At 41.3% G+C, this 19,078-nt stretch overlaps 1 protein-coding gene across 2 annotated transcripts in view; it reads right to left on the reverse strand.

The window, feature by feature from the left end:
- Nucleotides 1-3,114: 3,114 nt before the first annotated feature.
- zgc:65895 (uncharacterized protein LOC393546 homolog) overlaps nucleotides 3,115-19,078 on the reverse strand; it is a 29,717-nt gene continuing 13,753 nt past the window's right edge. The window contains exons 1-3 of one of the 2 annotated variants that reach the window (XM_033979838.2): nucleotides 8,802-9,139; nucleotides 8,476-8,527; nucleotides 3,115-4,590 (exon numbers count right to left, since the gene is read on the reverse strand). In XM_033979838.2, the coding sequence (XP_033835729.1) occupies nucleotides 4,324-4,590; nucleotides 8,476-8,527; nucleotides 8,802-8,920 (438 nt within the window). In that variant the 5' untranslated portion in view covers nucleotides 8,921-9,139 and the 3' untranslated portion in view covers nucleotides 3,115-4,323. Of the gene's footprint in view, nucleotides 4,591-8,475; nucleotides 8,528-8,801; nucleotides 9,140-19,078 lie in introns of those variants that run through there. The other variant, XM_055228085.1, reaches the window with a different exon arrangement.

Below are 19,078 nucleotides of genomic sequence, written 5' to 3' on the forward strand. Positions count from 1 at the left end.
TAGTTTTCAAGTTAACATCTACCTTTTATCTTTATTTCAGTAGAGATGAGAAAATCCAGGGTTGAAATTATCCAAATGATTCTAGTGAAGGCGTATGGAGGAAACAAAGTGGAGCATCTTGTGTAGTACCACTTGATGACATCATAAAGTGGAACAGAGCGTTTTCAGTTTGAGAGAAGAACACAGCCTGAATATGCAGGATTTGTGTGTGTGTGTTTTTTCAAGTGTGAATGAAATGGATGAGGAGAAGATTATAACATAGATCAGAAATAGCGTAATGAGCACTTTAAACTCAGTCCTTTAAACTGAAACTAGCTAATTATTATTTTTGTTTTATATATGTATACGCTTTTATCTAGGCCATGATTACGTAACCATAACAGATGCTCTTTGTTTATGTTTGAAGAAGATTAAGAGAAAGAAAGAAGAAGTAGGGCTAATCCTGTAATAGCTATCACAACATATGGAAGATTAAAGGGGTGCTATAGGCTATTAGCTCCAGGATATTATTAGCTAATAGCAAGCTAGGCCTTATTTGTGTTTTGACCTTGTTAGGCGTGTATTTTATTCTGTTAAGTTCTTTATTTTTTTCCTAAATAGAAAAAAACATAAAATAAACTACCTTAAAAGCAATGTAATGTTATGCTATTCTATTCTAATATTATATGTATTTATAATATTAGGATGTTTAAAGTAGCATTGCGTAACTTTTTGGAGATGACACGTTTAAGTATAGATATGAAAACAAGCAGGAAAAGTCCCTTCTCAGTTTGTGCAGTCAGGTCTGTGAAGATGCAAGCCTGGTCATTGTGAACATATGTTTTTATTTATCTTCAGTGCACTTAGAAAAAAAAAAAAAAAATTCCAAAATGATAAATCTTTGCTCGGTTTTGACCATTTTGGTGTTTTCTCTACCAGTCAGCGTTTGATCCCAAGCTCCGCTGCCCCCCTGTAGAATGACATTGGTGACCGTAGCTCAGCTGGTGGAGTGTTTGCCCACTGATCTGAAGGTTAGCAGTTTGAATCCCGCTTTCGACGTAAACATCATTGGTTGAGTGGTGAGATCCACTGACCTACAGTTTGGCGGTGCGATTCCAGCTCCCACAGATGAATGCTGTCGTGTCCTTGTGCAAGACACTTAACCCACTCGCCCCCAGTGTCTGCGTACACTGGTGTACACAGTTTGAGTGCTTTGAAGGTGGAAAAGCACTAAATAAAAATCACCACACTGTAGAACTTAATAAGCACCAATGGGCAGTGTTGGGAAGTAAATACGTAAATATGCACCAAAAATACATACAAACTGCACAGAATCAGTGAGAAAAATAGAAAACACAGCTCTTGTTGCATGTGAAAGTATTCTAAGTCTTCAAAATACACTACACTGATTGGCCCATGTGTGGAAATATGCTACAAAATACACTGTAGTGCAAGTATTCAGCATTTTCAAAGTATTCTTCCCATCACTGCCAATGGGATGTGATCATCTGATATCACAGTATGTAGAATCTCTGGACTATTGTAAGAGCTGGAGGACTGGTCATGTGGCGTATTCATAATCATAAAAGCAAACTGGGATGCTAAGGCTCATATCTGCTACGTAACAACCCAGTACGACGCTACACGTTATATAACCCGCTATTCACATTTACCACTAACAAATAGCTCTGCACACTTCACATGAGCGCGCCTATAGAACTGCCCCCGCGCGCTCCCGACAGCAAAAAGAGAGCGACGGAGGCAGCATGGGGGGTCCACGTGAGGCGCGAGCAAATAGAGGAGGGGTCCGGAGTGGGCACGGGTGTCCGCAGCCAATCAAAGGGCCCGGTTCTTTAAGCATAAGCAGCAGCACATGTAAGCGTGCACCTGCTGCGCACGCGTAATGGGGTCTGCTTCAAGAGGCAGCCATTCATAAATTGGATGGGATGGTTTTAGGTCACAGGAGGAGACGGAACAATGGTCCCAGTGGAGGGATGAAGGAATGTGAATATATAATATATTAGGAGCAAACGGGTACAAAACAAAGTACAGTTACATGGCTGAAAGTAGACTACAAATACTGCTTCTAAAACTGTACTGTAGTAGAAATAAAAAGTATACATGAAAAATACTACTCGGAGTAATTTTTAGTAGCATTTTCGATCAGTGTTTAAAAAATTGGATGCAGTTTCAAACCAAAATCCACATTCTCTCTGAGCTCCGGCCAATCAGAGCAGGTGATGCTGTTATGTGCGTTTGTGAGTATAGAAGGAAGTAGATACAGTAGTGACACAGCTGTGGATTGGAACAGAATTATACACAAGTACAGGTATAAGTAGAGGCTTAAAAATCGACTCCAAAAAGTACAATTATCCAAAAAATCTACTTAGTTACAATAAGTACAGTGAGTATTTGCAATTAGTATTCGTTTCTTTCCACCCTTGCTAAAAATATACTTCTACTACTAACCTACTACTAGTACGACAGCTTTAAACCTACTATTGGTTCAGTTAGCCTACTACTATTCTACTATTAGCTTATTCTTAGCCTACCACAAGCCTGCTACCATTAGTACTATTGTTACTACTATTGCTGGACAAATGTTTACCAAATGCGCACACACCATGTCAAAACTGAGACTAAACCTACAACAGAACCAAAATGAGACTTCATAAGGACCAAACGGGCTCAAACCAGGACTAAACCACAACTGAGCAAGTTATAAACTTGCTATATTAAGCTATTTGCTATGCGTTTTGGCCCAGTACAGATACATTGTATAAGCAGCTCTTGAGGTCAAAATAAATCTGCTCAGTTACTATTTGCCCTGCATCCCGGTGAATAATTAAGAGACTAGTTCCGTTCTTCATGTTTTCTAAGACGTGTGAAAATCAGGTGACGTCTTAAAGTTCTGTCAGCTGTTAAGCCTAAATAATGAGTTTTGAGTAATAATGAGTAATTTGACCTTAGTTTATTTATACTGACAGAGTGAAGACGTTGAACTACTAATAACTCAAAATAAGACTATCCTGGTTAAATAAAGGTTAATAAAAATATACAGTATATCCAATTTCATAACCATTTAGCTTTACAATGAATGCAACTATTTATATACAAAAACAACAGAGCCAGTGCTTGATTTTCATTTTTATTCGAGGTGCAACTGTCTAGTGCAATTGTAACGTCACATTTGTGATGGGCTGGGGACATGCACAAAACAATGACATACTTCTGCTAGGCATTTTTCAACAATTCTCATTATCGTGTTCGAAGCTTTAGCTGCCACATCGGCAACTCAAACACTTTTTGTACAAATAAAACAAAAAACAAAAAAACTAAAGTCATAAAAAAATCAAACCAACACGTAGAACAATCCGGATTTTTGAACAGAGTCAAGGCCGTGTTGTCACTGCAGGAGAGACAGTTAAAACCCTGTCTGCTCCCGCCCTGAGAAATGACATCACAGGTAGTTTATAACCTGGTAAACCATAGATAAATATATACACACGCATATATATAAGACAAATAAAAAACACTATATATGTATCTATGGTTACGGACCAGGCACTTGGCAGATTAGAGTCACAAATTGAACTGTACAAAGTTCCTAAAAACAGTCAAGTCCTATGATTTCTGTTTTTAGAGATTGCAAGGACATTAAATACGACAAAAAAAACAAAAAAAACCATCCTAAACCACTCCCAGATTTTCCTAAAAACAGACAAAAAAAACAAAAAAAAAAAAACATGGATTCCCTGCTTAAATGTTTAATGCTCCATCCAAAGGGGCAAAGGGTGTGTGAATGGGACAACGATCACGTGAACATGAGGCGCGGGTAACACATTTTTGAGTCCAGCCCGCCAAGCCTCTTCGAACAAAACGTACTTGTCCGTCAAAGTTCGTCGCCATTTTGAAAGTTGGGGGGAAAGTGCATAAAACCACAGCGTTGGGAAATTAAATAAAAGTCAAAGAGCTGTGTGCGAATGTAAACGAACGAGTCCACAAGCCCCCCCCACCGCGAAGGAGCCGAAACATCTGTGGCATTTGAAATTCTAAATAAAAATATATATATATAAAAAAAAAAAAAATCAGTTCTTGTTAGCTCTGTCTGTTCCACCATGACGACGCACCATGGCCACGCACCATGACAACGCCGATTGTCTGGAGCGGGTACAACTTTGGAGACGCGGGTGCGACCCCTGGACGTTGGATTAGATGTGCAACAAAACAAAAGTAGTTGTGATGAGCATGAGCGAGAATGGGCGCTGTGGCGTTGTCGGGTTGGGTCATGTCTTCACAGTATGGCAGGACTCCTCTGGTCTTGCGGGTCGTCGGTCCAGTGCGTTACGCAGACATGCCGGTGTTCTGCGAGGGAGGGAGGGCGGCTTGTGTCCCGGCCGAACCCACCGCAGGCTGGCCCGGCCCGGTGGGAGAGCCCCCGGTTTGAACCTGGGCCCGGAACTGTGCCATCTGCTCGGGGCTGGCCAGGTTCTTGAGCAGGTTATTCTCCTGCTCCAGCTGAGAGTTGCGCTCGTTGAGCTCTTTGATCTGCTCCTTCAGCACCTCCACCTCCTCACGCACGGCGTACATCAGGTGGCTCTTCACCAGGTCCTGAACACAAGGAAGACCACAGGCACGTGGTTAGATTGCAGTTTTTTATTTTTATTTTAACCATTTAAAAGAAATAACAGCTATTTATAGTTTGCAGTGACTTCTCGCTGGGGGATTCTACATATATGTCTATGGCTGAATGTTCAGCATATGCCGAAGTATCAAAAATCAGATACTAATCAATACTAAAACTATATCAAAAGTACATAGTCACTTGAGCAGGTATCAACACTAAAAAAGGATAGAAATGAGCCTTTCCTGATTAGCTTTAGAATGATCTTAAGTATGGATGCACGATAATATCGGTCACAGATTATTATTGGCCGATAATGGCAATTATGACATCACACTAATAACAAAAATGTTCAGATCATTTAATCCAATAATTATAAACCCAAAATACACTGATTCAGCTGCTTTTCAGAGGTTATCTCGCTCACAGCGCTAACTCTGGGCCCTGGCTCCACCCCTTTCTCCAGCCACTCGCACACAGTATAGCCATGGGTCAGAGGCAGAGGACACATGTTTACATACACAGGCTTCTTTTACATTTACGCAAGATATTTCAGCTAAACTTCTTTGTACCAGCCTCACGACACAGGGGTGCCATAGCCCCTTTATAAGGTGTGAAAACACAAGGCAGGCGAGACTGCAACAGTCCGTGCATTAGCACTTGATATTGAATCGGACTGACGGGCTTGGACTATGCAAGGATTGTATTTTAGTCCTCAATCTAACAAGAGGACGCGTGGTGCAGTAAAAGAAGTTGGCCTGTTTGAGCCGCAGCTGTGACCGTGTGTTCCGTGTGCAGACAAGAAAACACGTGTCGCGCAGACACGTTTCTCAGACAGTCCTGTACACAGTCTGTCTGCATTGGGCTGTGTCTCCCTCTCTCCGCTTACTTTCTATTCACCGTCTGGATTCACAGTATAATGTGAATATAATCCATTCAGAATCCATCTTGTGTTAACCCACCTCTTTCCCTCTGTGTTGCACAAAGCATAAAACCCACAGCTAAGCGATATTTTATCTAAAGCATATTGTACATAAATACAGAAAATAACTAAATAAAACAGTATTTACAATGTGGCAAGAAGAATTAGTGTGGGTCTATATGAAACATCAGGACATAAGAAATGTACATTTCATTTAGATTGGGTTGTAGCTGCTCATAAGCTCAATACTGTTACTTCATATTTGTAAATGTCACATTTTTAAGGCTTTTTGTGTATTATAGGGTCTGCTTTAATCACATTTAGGCCTATAAACTAAAATGAGTAAATAAAAATAAAGAAGTACTATGATGTTTTTTTTTTTTATTATTGTCATATCGGAATCAGCATTGAGTATCAGGTTTATTCCTTAGTATTAAAATCAAGTTTGAAATTGTTGTATCGTAACAACACGAGGCAGCAGTCAGATTTGAATTTGAAACTAAAAAGACTAAACCCAGACTTGATTAAATGACTATGATCATAAACACAAGACCAAACAAAGTCAACATCATGACTATACCATACCCAAACCAGGACCACAACCTACATCTGCAACTTTTGACCAAGGAGAGGATCAGTGTGCATCTAAACAAGTCCATCAGACCATACAGTGTGCCAAACCACCGTACCTTACTTGGGACGGTTCAATCACAGCTGTTCATTTAGAGCATTTGTAGGACTCAAACCCTCTCAGACATCTTTGAATATTCTCGTATCATTCAGAACCAAATCTAGAACTTTTTTGACCTCCGAGTATAAAAAATTGACTTTAAGCTGTGGTATAATGGTGTTACTTCCTCAAAAACATACCCAAAATTGTGTTTTGTTTCATTCACACATGTTTGAGTAATCCTTTATTATTAGTCTGTCTACATCCCCAAATCTGAAAATGCTCAGTTCCACCTTTTGATGTTGTGTAGAAATTGTTCAAGTCAACAGCTACCTTTTACCTTCTGGATATTAACGATAGGGAATCCTAAGGCTGAAATTATCCAAATTATTCAAGCGAAGGTGTACGGAGTTTAAAAACACACTGGAGCACTTCCTGTATTACCACATGACATCAAAAGGTGAAACAGAGTGTCTTCTGATTCCCAGTCCTCTATATTATTTTTAACAGACAATGCTTTTCTCTGGTTAACCTGCCTGTCAGTTGCGTCCATTAGAACTCAGGAAGACGGGATACGCTTCCAGACCATAACGTCTTTGTCAGAGCGCGTGGTTTTAGCTGGCCAGGCGAGCATAACAAAGGCTGCGATTAACTTTGCAGAGAACCAAATGTCCTCGTGTCTCCATGGGGTCTTATTCTGTGTAAAAGCTGCTAACCCTGTAGTTTACACCTCTACAAACATGTTCTGAAATGTCCCAGTGTGTCAGATGCCCTTCCTGTGCCTCGATGGAGTGTTATTCTGTGTAAAAGCTGCTGACCCTGTAGCTTAAACCTCTACAGACTTATTTGGATTTCAATTTGGTTTCAAATGTTAATGCTCCTGGATAGTGGATACAAAAATTTCAAATTCAATTTCAATACTCAGAAATAGATGCAACACTCAATACTGATTCTGATACCACAATAGTAATAAAAACACTCTTTCTTCAGACAATAGAATGTGACTTTCAACATTAAATAGTAGTAGTAGTAGTACTTTCTTTTATATTCCCATCTGGCCTTATATCTCTGTACTCCCTCAGTAGTCCGGGTAGGTTCCATAGTGGTTCATGGGTGTATTGTTCGGATACAGCTCAAGATCATTCTAAAACTCTTCAGTAAAGGTTCATTTCTGTTCTTTGAATGTGACTTTTGTATCCATACCTGCTCAAATGAGTATCTAGTTTCAAATTCTACTAGTGTTTGATGTTTGAAACTTAAGACAACCCGGGCAGAAAGTAGGCCACATAGCTCAGGTTAAAGTTGCACTATACATCGGCACGTCCTGGCTGAGCTCATGACTGACAGGTGAAAATGGATGAGCGCGACCACCACAAACCAAACGCCACTATAAGCATCCACAATGAGGGGATCGGATCGGGAGATGTGCCCTAGATTGGAGCATCCCTCTGCGGGCCGCTCTCCCTCCTCCCTCCTCCCTCCTCCCTCCTCTTCGCTGCCCCGGGAGCGGCACGGTACAAAATGTTCAGCACCGCGGTGGGAGGAGCCAATCACTGGACGAGTTATTTATACTGAGAGGAGGGGAGGATAGCGCTTGCCTAGCAACACAGGCCAAGGAGGGAGAGGAGGGAGAGGGCGAGAGGACAGGGAGGAAGAGGACAGGGAGGGAGAGAAGAGAGAGGGAGAGAGAGGACAGGAAGGGAGAGGAGTGGACAGGGAGGAAGAGAAGAAAGAGGAAGAGGAGAGGACAGGGAGGAAGAGGAGAGAGGGCGAGAGGACAGGGAGGGGGGGGACAGAGAGGGAGGACAGGGAGGGCAGTGAATGCTCATGCAGGACTAAGGTGGTACATGGCTATAGCCTGTGAACCTTAGCATCGCCCATCACATCAAGGGCCCCAAACTCTGGGCTACTTGTCCTAATCGTTCAAATCGTGACAGCGCAGCACGTTTACTGTCCAGTGTAAAAAAAAGTCCCATCAGCTGTTTTATATAACTGCGCAAAAGCTCATGCTCAAACTGAGGTCGCCATGTTCATTCATTCGTTCATTCATTGCTGAGGAGGAGTTTTTCATGTCGTTTTAATAAACCCAGAGCTCCTCTTTTCTGTGTAAACGGGATGCCGTGCCGTATGTTCTCGTTTGGCTTCTGTCCTGGTTGTATTTCGAGATGAGGCTGTTCTCGCTATGCGCATTGATCTAAAAGCAGCGCCGCGGTTACATAACAGCGGAGGCAGCACATACATGAACCTGAGCGGGCCTATTTACAAACACACTGCACTTACCATGGCTTGTTCGATCTTGTTGTCGATGGCCACCACACTTGCGCCCGAAGAACTGCAAAAAACAGACAAAAAGCCCGTGTTAATAGCGGTGTATAGACGTGTGAGCACCCGTGCCTGCGCTCAGCGCGTCTGTCTGAAAACCAATGTAAAAACGAAAGCAAAAGCAGACAATGGTCTCCAACAGCATCCAACAGTAAACACAATCATGTCTCATAAAGCTGAGCCCCGGAGGAGGCAGCGGCTCGCGTAAACACGGCGGATAAGACAGTACAGAATGAATGACACCAGCACCCTGCTCTGCCCGCACACGTCTGTATAACACGCACCTATCGAGCCGGACTGATGCAGTCTCCTTCCCCAGCACAGAGGACAAAAACGATATGGATAAATTCCGTAGCTGACACACGCCAAGGTCCATCGCCACTGTGTAACACTGGGAGTTCATACTATCCCGGCCATTAAAACCCCCATAGGCTCTGTGGGACAGCTGCAGCCTGGACGTCCAGCGGTACAAAAGTAGAAAAATAAAGCATTTCTGGTGCTGGATTCTCGCTGAGCTCCCCGAGCGAAAGCACAGCTCACGGCCGGGAGAGAGCACAAAGACTGAGGTAGCAGGCTGCGGCTCCGCATACCGCGGTCCCTCTCCCGGTAATCCATGCAGCAAACAGCGCCAGCAGCGCTCTCATTGGCTCAGAGCACAGCTCATCTGAATAATACATGCTGCACACGGCCTCTGATTGGCTGAGCTATGTGCTCATTATCATAAAATATGCAGCATCCTTACGCCTGGCGCACTGTCCGCCATAAACACTGGACACAAGTACTTCAAAGTGTAGGCTATGACAAAGCTGAGACAAAGAGTCAAACTATGAGCTGAAACTGTGCGGAGGAATCCTGTCTGATTCATGTGCTTGATTATGAGCGTGATATTGTGTGTGCCCAGAGCAGGGCCGGGTCAGACCTGTGGAAGTGTCTCCACCTGTTGGCCACTGCGTAGAACAAAGACATACACCTGGAGATGCTCTGGACACTCCAGACTCTATGACAATGAAATTAGTATTTCAATGATTCTGTGACAGTGAATCTGATGTAAGCCTACAGATATATGTGTAGGCCTACAGACATATATGAGCTTTACTTCTTTTTGTTCTGACATTTGCTTTAGTCATGAAACAAGCCATTCTCATAATGCAACTTGTGTACTACTGTCCTTGTATTTGTTATTAGGTGACACTGAAAATCAACAATGTAAATAAAGGCACATTTTATAATTAAATTAATATTTCATCATAATCATGAACAATTACATAACTATCATGCCTGCTACTATACACAGGCTCCATGTTCTGTTATAAAGTGCCAGAGCAGCTGTTGTATTATGTACTTTATGCTGTATCCATAATGATAGATTGATAGTGAGAGGCAGATTTGGCCTACAGCAGAGAGGGTATAGGCCTACAGCAGTAGCAGAGGAGCCTCAAGCTGCTTTGTCTCCACACATTTGTACTTAGAGAGGACATGCTGTTCTAACGGGGGGCCGGACCACTCCCCAACTACATTACACAGTCAATACAAAAACATGATCCTTTATGGTATCCTGTACATTCTGGAACTTTTATAACTGAGTTTTTTGAGATTTGAAACAGTTGTAACTCTATTAGCAGAATTACACAATTATTCGGGAGATGACAAAGCACTACATTACCATGAAATATATATATATTAAAAAAAAGAATGATCATTTTGTGTTATGGACACCTTTTATCTTATGGAATGTGCCTTCAGGAGATGTGTTCAGAATATTTGATGTTAACTGGCCTGGTATGAATGGTCAAATGATGATAAAACAAAAATCATAACTTTTAGGATTTCATTGTCAAGTTTATGTTTTAAGAATTCTGAAAAGTCAAAGGAAAGACCGACAGAAAGAGGCTTTGCAGAGGTCAGCACGGTAGTGTGCTGAGACAATGGGTTCTGGGCAGGACACAGAGCACTGGGCTTGTGAGTGGGACTTCTGTGCATGTTTTGTACAGGCTGCTGCTTCACATCAGCCAGTCCACTGAATGAAGCTCACATCACCCTGTTTAAAGTGTTGTACAGGAGCTGTAGGGCTACACACCTGTGTGGTCTCAGCACAATAATGTGCTCATATGCATGTGTTTGTTTCACGTGTGTTTGCTCCTCTCCTCTGCAGCACAGGTCTGTGAGATGGAGACCCTGGGCAGGTCCACATGTTTGGTTTTTGCCATTGTTATGTTATGTAAACATTTTGTCAGAGCCATTATGGATGAGTTGGATAAATGATGAGCAATGTTAAGAGTGTTTTGTGGTTTCTGAATGTTGCCTGTAAATGTGCAGGCATTTGGTGGGAATAGAAAGTTTGGGATAAATGGTCTACATTTTTCATATGATGGATATGGAGTGACGACTACTCCATCACATGGAATGAGTAAGTTCACAGGCAAGCGCAACAACATGTGCTCTAGAACACCGTGTCCTCTAACGCAGCGCGAGCCCTTCAGGGCAGCTCAGCTCACTCATTTTTTTGGGGTGTAAAGCTATCAAACAGACAACAGTAAGACTTAACAGTCAAGTCTTTTTCAGGTTTAAGTAGTTAAAGTATGCAAGTCCTCTGCAGTTTTAATACTATCATTGTACTGACCAAATACATATATTCACAACATGTCAAACATATGTCCAAAGTCAGGTACGCTCCATCAAAACAAAAGTAGTCACATGGACATGACATCAAGACAAAAGCCCCAGAGTGGCTTTAAGGACCCCCGCTGGCCCACACGAATGCAACCCGCACCCCCCTCGCCCCAACACTAACTCAGGGTTACCTCTTGAGGTGGTTCTCCAGCTCCCAGAAGAGCAGCTGTACGGCCATGGCGTCCCTGCTCTGCGAACGTCCGGCCGCCAAGCAGGTCTCCCTCATGGATGCTCCTGTCAGGCTACGCTCACACTCCGACCAAGGTGGACCCCCTCACCCAAGACCCAAAAACCACCAAAAACAGGCACCAGCACTGCACCCGCACACCCTCACTCCCTCGTCCTCCTGACCTGCCCTTTGGCCCGACCCCTGCCCTGTCAACCGTGAGGACTTCACATGGGGACACTGACCAACAATGGGGACAGGAGGGAGCTGTGTAAACCAGGGTGAGGTAGTGTGTGTATGAAGCGCACGTTAGTATGTCAAGACGCTTTAGCTGCCCCTTTACCAAGTCCCAACAACCTATAGGCTCTCAGATGAACTTTCTGAGCTGCGACGTCACCTCCTCCTCCCCGCGCCCGTTACGTAAACCGCCAGCAGAGATTAAGCTGATCGGGCCAATCGGATGAGCCATTTTTGACCACACACCCGTCATCAGCACGCAAGCCCCTCCCACTCGCCTTTTCCCCATTCCATTCTCGCCTCGCCAATCGATCTTTCACATCTTTTTTCTTATCAATTATCATTTTACCTATATATTCAGAAATGCTAAAATCTCCCTGTTCGACCCAAGCTAAATTGTAAAGGACAGGGCGCTTTGTGGCTCATGATCACCCACGCTCACTGGACACAGCCAGGCCTTGTGGTGCTGCCTTGAACACGCCTCACGTGTACCTCCATGCTGCTCAAAATGGCTTCCACATAGCTCCAAACACGACATGCAAAACATTCAAAACAAGCCCTAAAAATATGAAATACTGTTTAAAAAATAATAATTTAAAAAAGCTTTTCATACTTAAGCACTTGAGATAGGCTTTCGGAACCAAAATTGAGCTTTGAATGAAATAACATTAGACATTAAACATCACAAAATGGCGGAGTAGTTAGTTTGTTGTTACGTTCGATCTCAGTGCGCGCCGGGAAATTATTAACCTCATTAGAGAAAGGTCAAATAGTCTATTCTTCCAGCGCTACATAGAACCACTACCCTAAATTGAAGTTGACGCCATTTGAAAAGTTTAAGTAGAAAAGTCATGCTGCGTTAATACCGTTAGCCGTTTAACATTAGCTTAATCGCTTGCTAAACTTAAAAAAAATGAAAGTGTTAGCTAGGGGTCATGTGATGTCCTTGTTTCACGTATAAGTTGTACATTGTGTTCCTTTACGTTTGAGCGGTGATGCGCATGCCCGCCTAACACAAAAGACTGCACCCACCGTTTAGCCAATAGCAGACGGCGCCGCGGTCGGGTTAGCCAATAGCGAGCGACTTTCCCGCGCTGGCGTCACACTCGGGCCAGATGGGACGCCGTCATTCATTATATATATCCAGCTTTACAGTATGTGTATGAGACGTACAAAAGAGTGACCTAAATATTATCTAACCTCTATGGTAAAGCCCTACATGGACGGAGATAAACAGGAGATGGTGGTCGTAATCCTCACCTAAACAGCTTCGCTTACATAAAAAGTGCTATGTTAAAGTGCCTATGACAGGTTTGATGATCCTGTCATTTTTACTTAATGGGCCCATTTTATCCAAAGTTCAAAATTGAAGCTTTTTAGTGTCATTTTGAGCTTTATCAGAACAAGTGTCAATCTCATAATAACAAAAAAAGTACTATAACTATTGTGTTGAAAATTGCAGTCGTTACTAAAAAAGCTGTATTTTTATCTTCACTGGTATATAAGGTATTAGAGATAGATGATATATCGGTTGGCTGATATATCAGGGCGTTACTTTGAGTGTAGTAGCCATCGGTCTTATATCTCCAACACAGGCCAGGATTTACTTTTGGCTGACCTGCTTCCTATAAAAGTACACAAGGCTTTATTTTAACACTTTAGTACAAAGAGATAACTGCACAAACATGTCTACACTGAAAAGCTTTGGGTGCGTTTGAAGTAAATTTAAATAAATCAAAATTGGCCCTATATCTTGGGCTAAAAATATTGGTAGAGCTCATCGGCCATCAGTTTTTCTGGTTTCTAAACAATCCGTATACGCATTGGCCATAAAAACAAAACATTGTGTTGATTACTGATTACAATTAGACAATAATCAGAGTTTGAAATTTTAGCATTGTGGATTTCTTCATCAGTTTAAACATTCAAAATAAAAGTGTTGTTCACCGTGTAATAAACAATCGTATACAAGCGAGCTTTGGCCGTTGTTTACACTCTGGTCGCCATGTAAAACTTGTTGAATTTCCTCCACTTAAGGTGCAGATTAAACTATATGATTTCACAAAAATGTAGTCAGCAATACTACTAAAGATTTTGCCAAAAAATTGACCTAGTTTTAATTAATTTGACAGTTTTGGTTACGTTTATAACTACACTTTCTGGTTGTACATGGGCAGCTGATGTGACGTTATCTTATGTGGAGATAGTTCCAGACCTGACAGGCTATAGAAACAGTTATGTAAACAAGGGCCAAAGATCATCTAGTTTATGTTTTTATTCAACAAATAAAAATGCATTATAAAAACTTTTCTCAAGCAAAAAAAAAATCCTTGTATGCTTGAATAATTTCTCCCTACATTTTGGATGGAATGAGGGAAGGGAATCCTTTTAAAAGCTCCAACGTTTTACCCAAATTCTCTTCAAACTGCCATTGTGACAAATATATAGAGCATGAAACCATCAACATGTCTCCTGTCAATGTTTCAACGTGTTCATCCACCAACAAGTGTACCTTTAAGGGACATTATGTAAAATTTACTTTTATGAGTTGTTAACAATGTTACAACCCCCCCTCCCTTTTTTGGCTGGGACGTTGCTGAGACTGACATGTACGTTCTTGCAAAACTGTTAAATATGATGGGAACATTGCGACAGACATTTAAAAATACCATAAAGCACGAGCTAACTGTTTTGTTTTGATGCGTAAAGGGCCCGTATTACGACATTTCCTGATCTGTTATAATGTTTCCTCATCACAAACATATCTAGAGTTCTGTTTCATTCACACATCCTGCATATTTAGGCCGCGTTCTCAAACAGAAAACACTCTGTTCCACCTTGTGATGTCATGTGGTAATACACAACATGCTTCACTGTGTTTTTAAACTCCATACACCTGCGCTGGAATCTTCTGGATAATTTCAGTCCTGGAATTGCCCTCTCTACTGAACTAAAGGTAAAAAGGTGCTCTGTTAATTTGAAAACTTCCACTTTGTGACATCACAAGGTGGAACAGAGCATTTGAGCTTTGGAGATATAGACAGACTAGTCATAAAGGGTTACTTAAACATGTGTGAATGAAACAAAACACAACTCCAGGTATGTTTTTGATGAGGTAACAACATTATAACATGACTTAAAGCTCACAAGAGTTAATTTTATGTAATATAAGACCTTTAAGTAATATGTCACTTTCTGTTTATGCATCACTTGTCCTGGAGCGATGGTGAGACATGGAGAGCTGTGTGTGTGTGTTCTTGGCTCTATTTCCTACTGTCGTGTTATATGTGTTTATGTGTGTGTGCCTCTATCTGTGCATGTCCGCAGACTGGTAGAATCCGGTTTTGGAGACTTTGCGCTGTGGCATTTGCAAGCAAAGACCAAAGCCAGGACCGAGATTACACTGTTGTTATGATCAAGAGCTTACGTAACAATTTGTAATAGTTATGCAGACATGGGTTTTGTATTGAATCGAGATGCACAATTTTTTGGGCAATATTCAGGGAGGGCATCTGACAAAAAGGGACATTTCAGAACATGTTTATAGAGATCTAAACTACACGGTTAGCAGCTTTTACGCAGAATAACATCCCATAGAGACACAGGGACGCCTATCGTTTGCAAATTATATTCTACTTCAAAAATAATTGACGTCTTTGCGATTTCATAACTGCAAATTCAAATTGTGATTCCTATTCATTCCCTTGATGTATTGTGCAGCCAAGTATGTCAGCAGTTTATGTTGTACTCTGCAGTTTTATAGAGTAGCAAATGCCCTCTGGGAAACACAACGGAACATGTAATCAGAGAAGGTGTCATTTCAGGGATCGCTTCTGTAAAGTTTCAAAGTGAAGAGGTGGTGATGTGCGATTTTCCCAAATAGACCCTTTTCAAAGTTCGTAAACAAGAACAGGCTAATTTCGAAAATGGAGGTGACAAGAGGTAAAAAGGAAGTGAAGCGGAATGGGATGGGAGCAATTTGGATTCGCTTCGGAATGACTTAAAATGTGAAAAGCGAGTGATGTCAGAGCCTGGTTAGCAAAAACATTATGCTTGTGTCTGCTATAAAGTTATAATCTATGACAACCCTGGATCATGTTATAATTTTGACATTTTAAAATCGCAATATTCCTCTAAAAGTCCGGACTTAGAAAACTGCGGTGCCTAATGAGCTGACATAAAGGCAAACACAACAAAGAGCCGTGTAGCTGTCGGCCCTTCATACGGATAGCTGCAGATCACACTAGCAAGCAACAACTTTTTTAAAAATTTGTACCAAAATGACTCTGCAACACTGCCCAATCCTACACATATCACGGATTAAGAAAATAAAATTAGAGAAGGAAGTACCTACAGAGCAGTGGGCGTATATCTGTAGTGCTGAAAACGGGAGTTGATCGGCAAAACGGTGATTAAAGATTGATCAAACTTGCAAAAATCACTCCAAATACAACTTCGAGATTAAATGGTGAGAGGGAAACAAGTAACATGATTAAAAGCTCTGAAAAGTTAATTTTGTACAATAGGTCTGCTTTAATAGGTGATTACTATGCACACTTAGCATTTTAGACGAAGTCACGATCTTGAATTTTAGGACTCGGTGTACAAATACTTGTTGATCCCATAATAGATTTATTACATAATTTACCACAGATGCTACTAAACAAAAGGGTTCCAAATATGGGTTCAGCTGGGTTGGACATATAAATATTGATGTAACAAGACTATTTACTGTTTGTTATTGGCCCAGAGAGTCACAGAATGTTTGAATACACTCATTTCATTTATACAAAGCTGTTCTGTAGTTATTTCAGAGATAAATAACAGCTACATAACACATTTGAATCAGTTTTGTCTTACTTTATTTTTGTTTAAAAGGAATTAAAAGCTGTTTTGAGTCTCTGCACTGGTATTTGATATCAGGAATCAGCAAATAAGTTACAGAGCTGAAAAGGTAGGATTAGTGCATCACGACAATTTCTGTTAAAAGCCTAAAAGGATTACAATTTCAATCTGAAGTCAGAAAACGTGTTATGGTCCACTTCATTTAGCCTCCACGCACCTCCTTTCTGGAATTTGAACATTCTGATAACACGATACAGACACGATAACAACAACAACAGCTAGCACCCAAGTGTGTCTCTTAGCGCGGGCTCTGCGGGGCACGCTCTGCCTTACATAAGACCGCCATATGGGTCCTGAGAGAGAGAGAGGGGGGACAGAGGGAGGAGAGCGAGAGAAAAGAAAAAGAAAAAGAGAGAAGAACCATGGTCGATCCTGCTGGACTGTGGACATTCACACCTCCCTGTCAGGCCCGCTCTTTGGATGGACACGAGCTTCAGGACAAATGATACTGGCTTTGAGATGACATCATTCTATACAGAGTGGCACAATCGATCACAAAAATATCGATATTGCAATATTGGCTGATGCAATAATCGAAAATACATCATAATTGTATTTTTAAAGTAAAATGGACAAAAGGCAGTATTCATTGTATTCGTGTTCTTCCTTATCAAGTCCTACATTAGACTCGGTTTGGTCTTGTTTCAGTCTCTGGTAAGTTTATGTTTTGATGCAGTTTGACTTTTAAAACAACGTTCAGGTAAATACATTTTTTAAAATTTTATTTACCTGAATTTGCCAAAAGTATAATAAAATATCTTAATATCGTTATGACAACATATTTATCGAATATCTCATCTTTTTCTCATATTGTGCAGCCCTGATACTGTAGTCTAGTCTACTCACGCCCCCATTAAAACACAAGTCGATGCAAGTAATCGAATTTGCATACAGAGAGGTCTAAAGCCAATCCTCTGTCAGTAAAAGTGCAGTGATTTGGTGCAGTAGGATTGTCAAAAGTATCGAAAATCAGATACTAAAACAAGTATGAAAACTAGACAGTCATTTGAGCAGGTACCGATACTAAAAAGTCACATTCACATGACAGAAATGAACCTTTCCTGAATAACTTTAGAATCATCTTGAGCTGTATCAGAACAAGTATCGAATGCATAGACTAGTACACACCCATGGACCACTATGGAACCTACTGGACGACTGAGGGATTACACAGATATAAGATGATGATTTGATGTTGAAAATCACATTCTATCATCTAAAGAGTGTATTTTACTATCAGTGTGGTATTGAAATCTAAAAATCAAGATCATTTTCATTTGTGGTTATGATTCTTGTAATCTACCCATTATTTTGTGCATTGCGATCAGTGAGCGCTCAACATATCACATGCACATCGACTCGCATCTCCGCCAACTCAAGTTATGTAAGCTCCAAAGGGTGGGGCAGAGACGGTCCACTACCATCTCCCATTTCTTTGTTGGACTTGTCAATAAGATAGATTGATTTGAAAAAAAAAAATTGTTTCTTTTTTTGCCATATTGCCAAGCCCTAAGAGAAATTATTACTCCACTTTTTGTCTTTGGATTAACTGGGTTGCATAAGTGTACACACCCTTTCTCACCAAGGACAGAACCAACAGATCATGTTTAAAGAGCCCATATTATCATTTCCTGATCTATGTTCTAATGGTGTTTCCTCATCACAAACATAGCTGGAGTTGTGTTTCGTTTCATTCACACATAATTAACACACAAACCCTGCATATTTAGCCTGAGTTCAACAGAAAACACCTTGTGATGTCATGTGGTAAGACAGAAAGTGCTCCACTGCATTTTTAAACTCCAGACACCTTCACTAGAATCATTTGGATGATTTCAGCCCTGAAATTGACAATTTCTACAGCTAAACAAACTAAAAAAAAAAAAAGGTAAAAGGAGCTGTTAAGATGTAGAAACAAAACACAACTGTGTGTTTTTGACAAGGCTTAAAGCTCACAAGAATACATTTTGTGTAATATAGGACCTTTAAAGAAAACATTGTGCTTGTATCTGCTATACAGTTATAATCTATGACATCTAAAACAACTTAAAAGAAACAAGTTCACCAACTACTGTATTAGAAAACAGCAGAGAACAGAGAGACTGGGACAGCTGCTTCAAACCTGTGGATCCAGTGGAAAATGTCCAGCCAGATGACTGCCCCACTGTCCACTGTCTCCTGCAGCTGTTACACACTGTGAGCGGCAGGACAATCTTGGGAGCTGATCCATACTCCCTCCTCTCACTTTGACACCAAGCAAGGAACAACACCTCCTATGTCACAGAGGGACCCAAACTGTGTGATGCACAGCTTCTTTCTCTGAACAGAACTCAGCAGTAGCTTAAGAAGAGCTTACAAATATTTTAGACAAGAGTCTTTAATGTACAGGGTGGATTCTGAGCCATGGGCTCTGCCTGGACCAGAGAGCAGTATTCAGTGTTACTACACCATGTAGCCCATGCAAGCCAGTGCAAGAGCGAACCTGCTTCCCCAAGGTGAGCTGATGGCTCCTGGGTCCGTGCTGCAGCCAGGAGCCTCACATCCTGGTTAAAATGAGCAGCTGCTTTACCAGTTAAATATCAA

Source organism: Periophthalmus magnuspinnatus, chromosome 2, assembly GCF_009829125.3.
Source record: "Periophthalmus magnuspinnatus isolate fPerMag1 chromosome 2, fPerMag1.2.pri, whole genome shotgun sequence".
Classification (NCBI taxonomy): domain Eukaryota; kingdom Metazoa; phylum Chordata; class Actinopteri; order Gobiiformes; family Gobiidae; genus Periophthalmus; species Periophthalmus magnuspinnatus.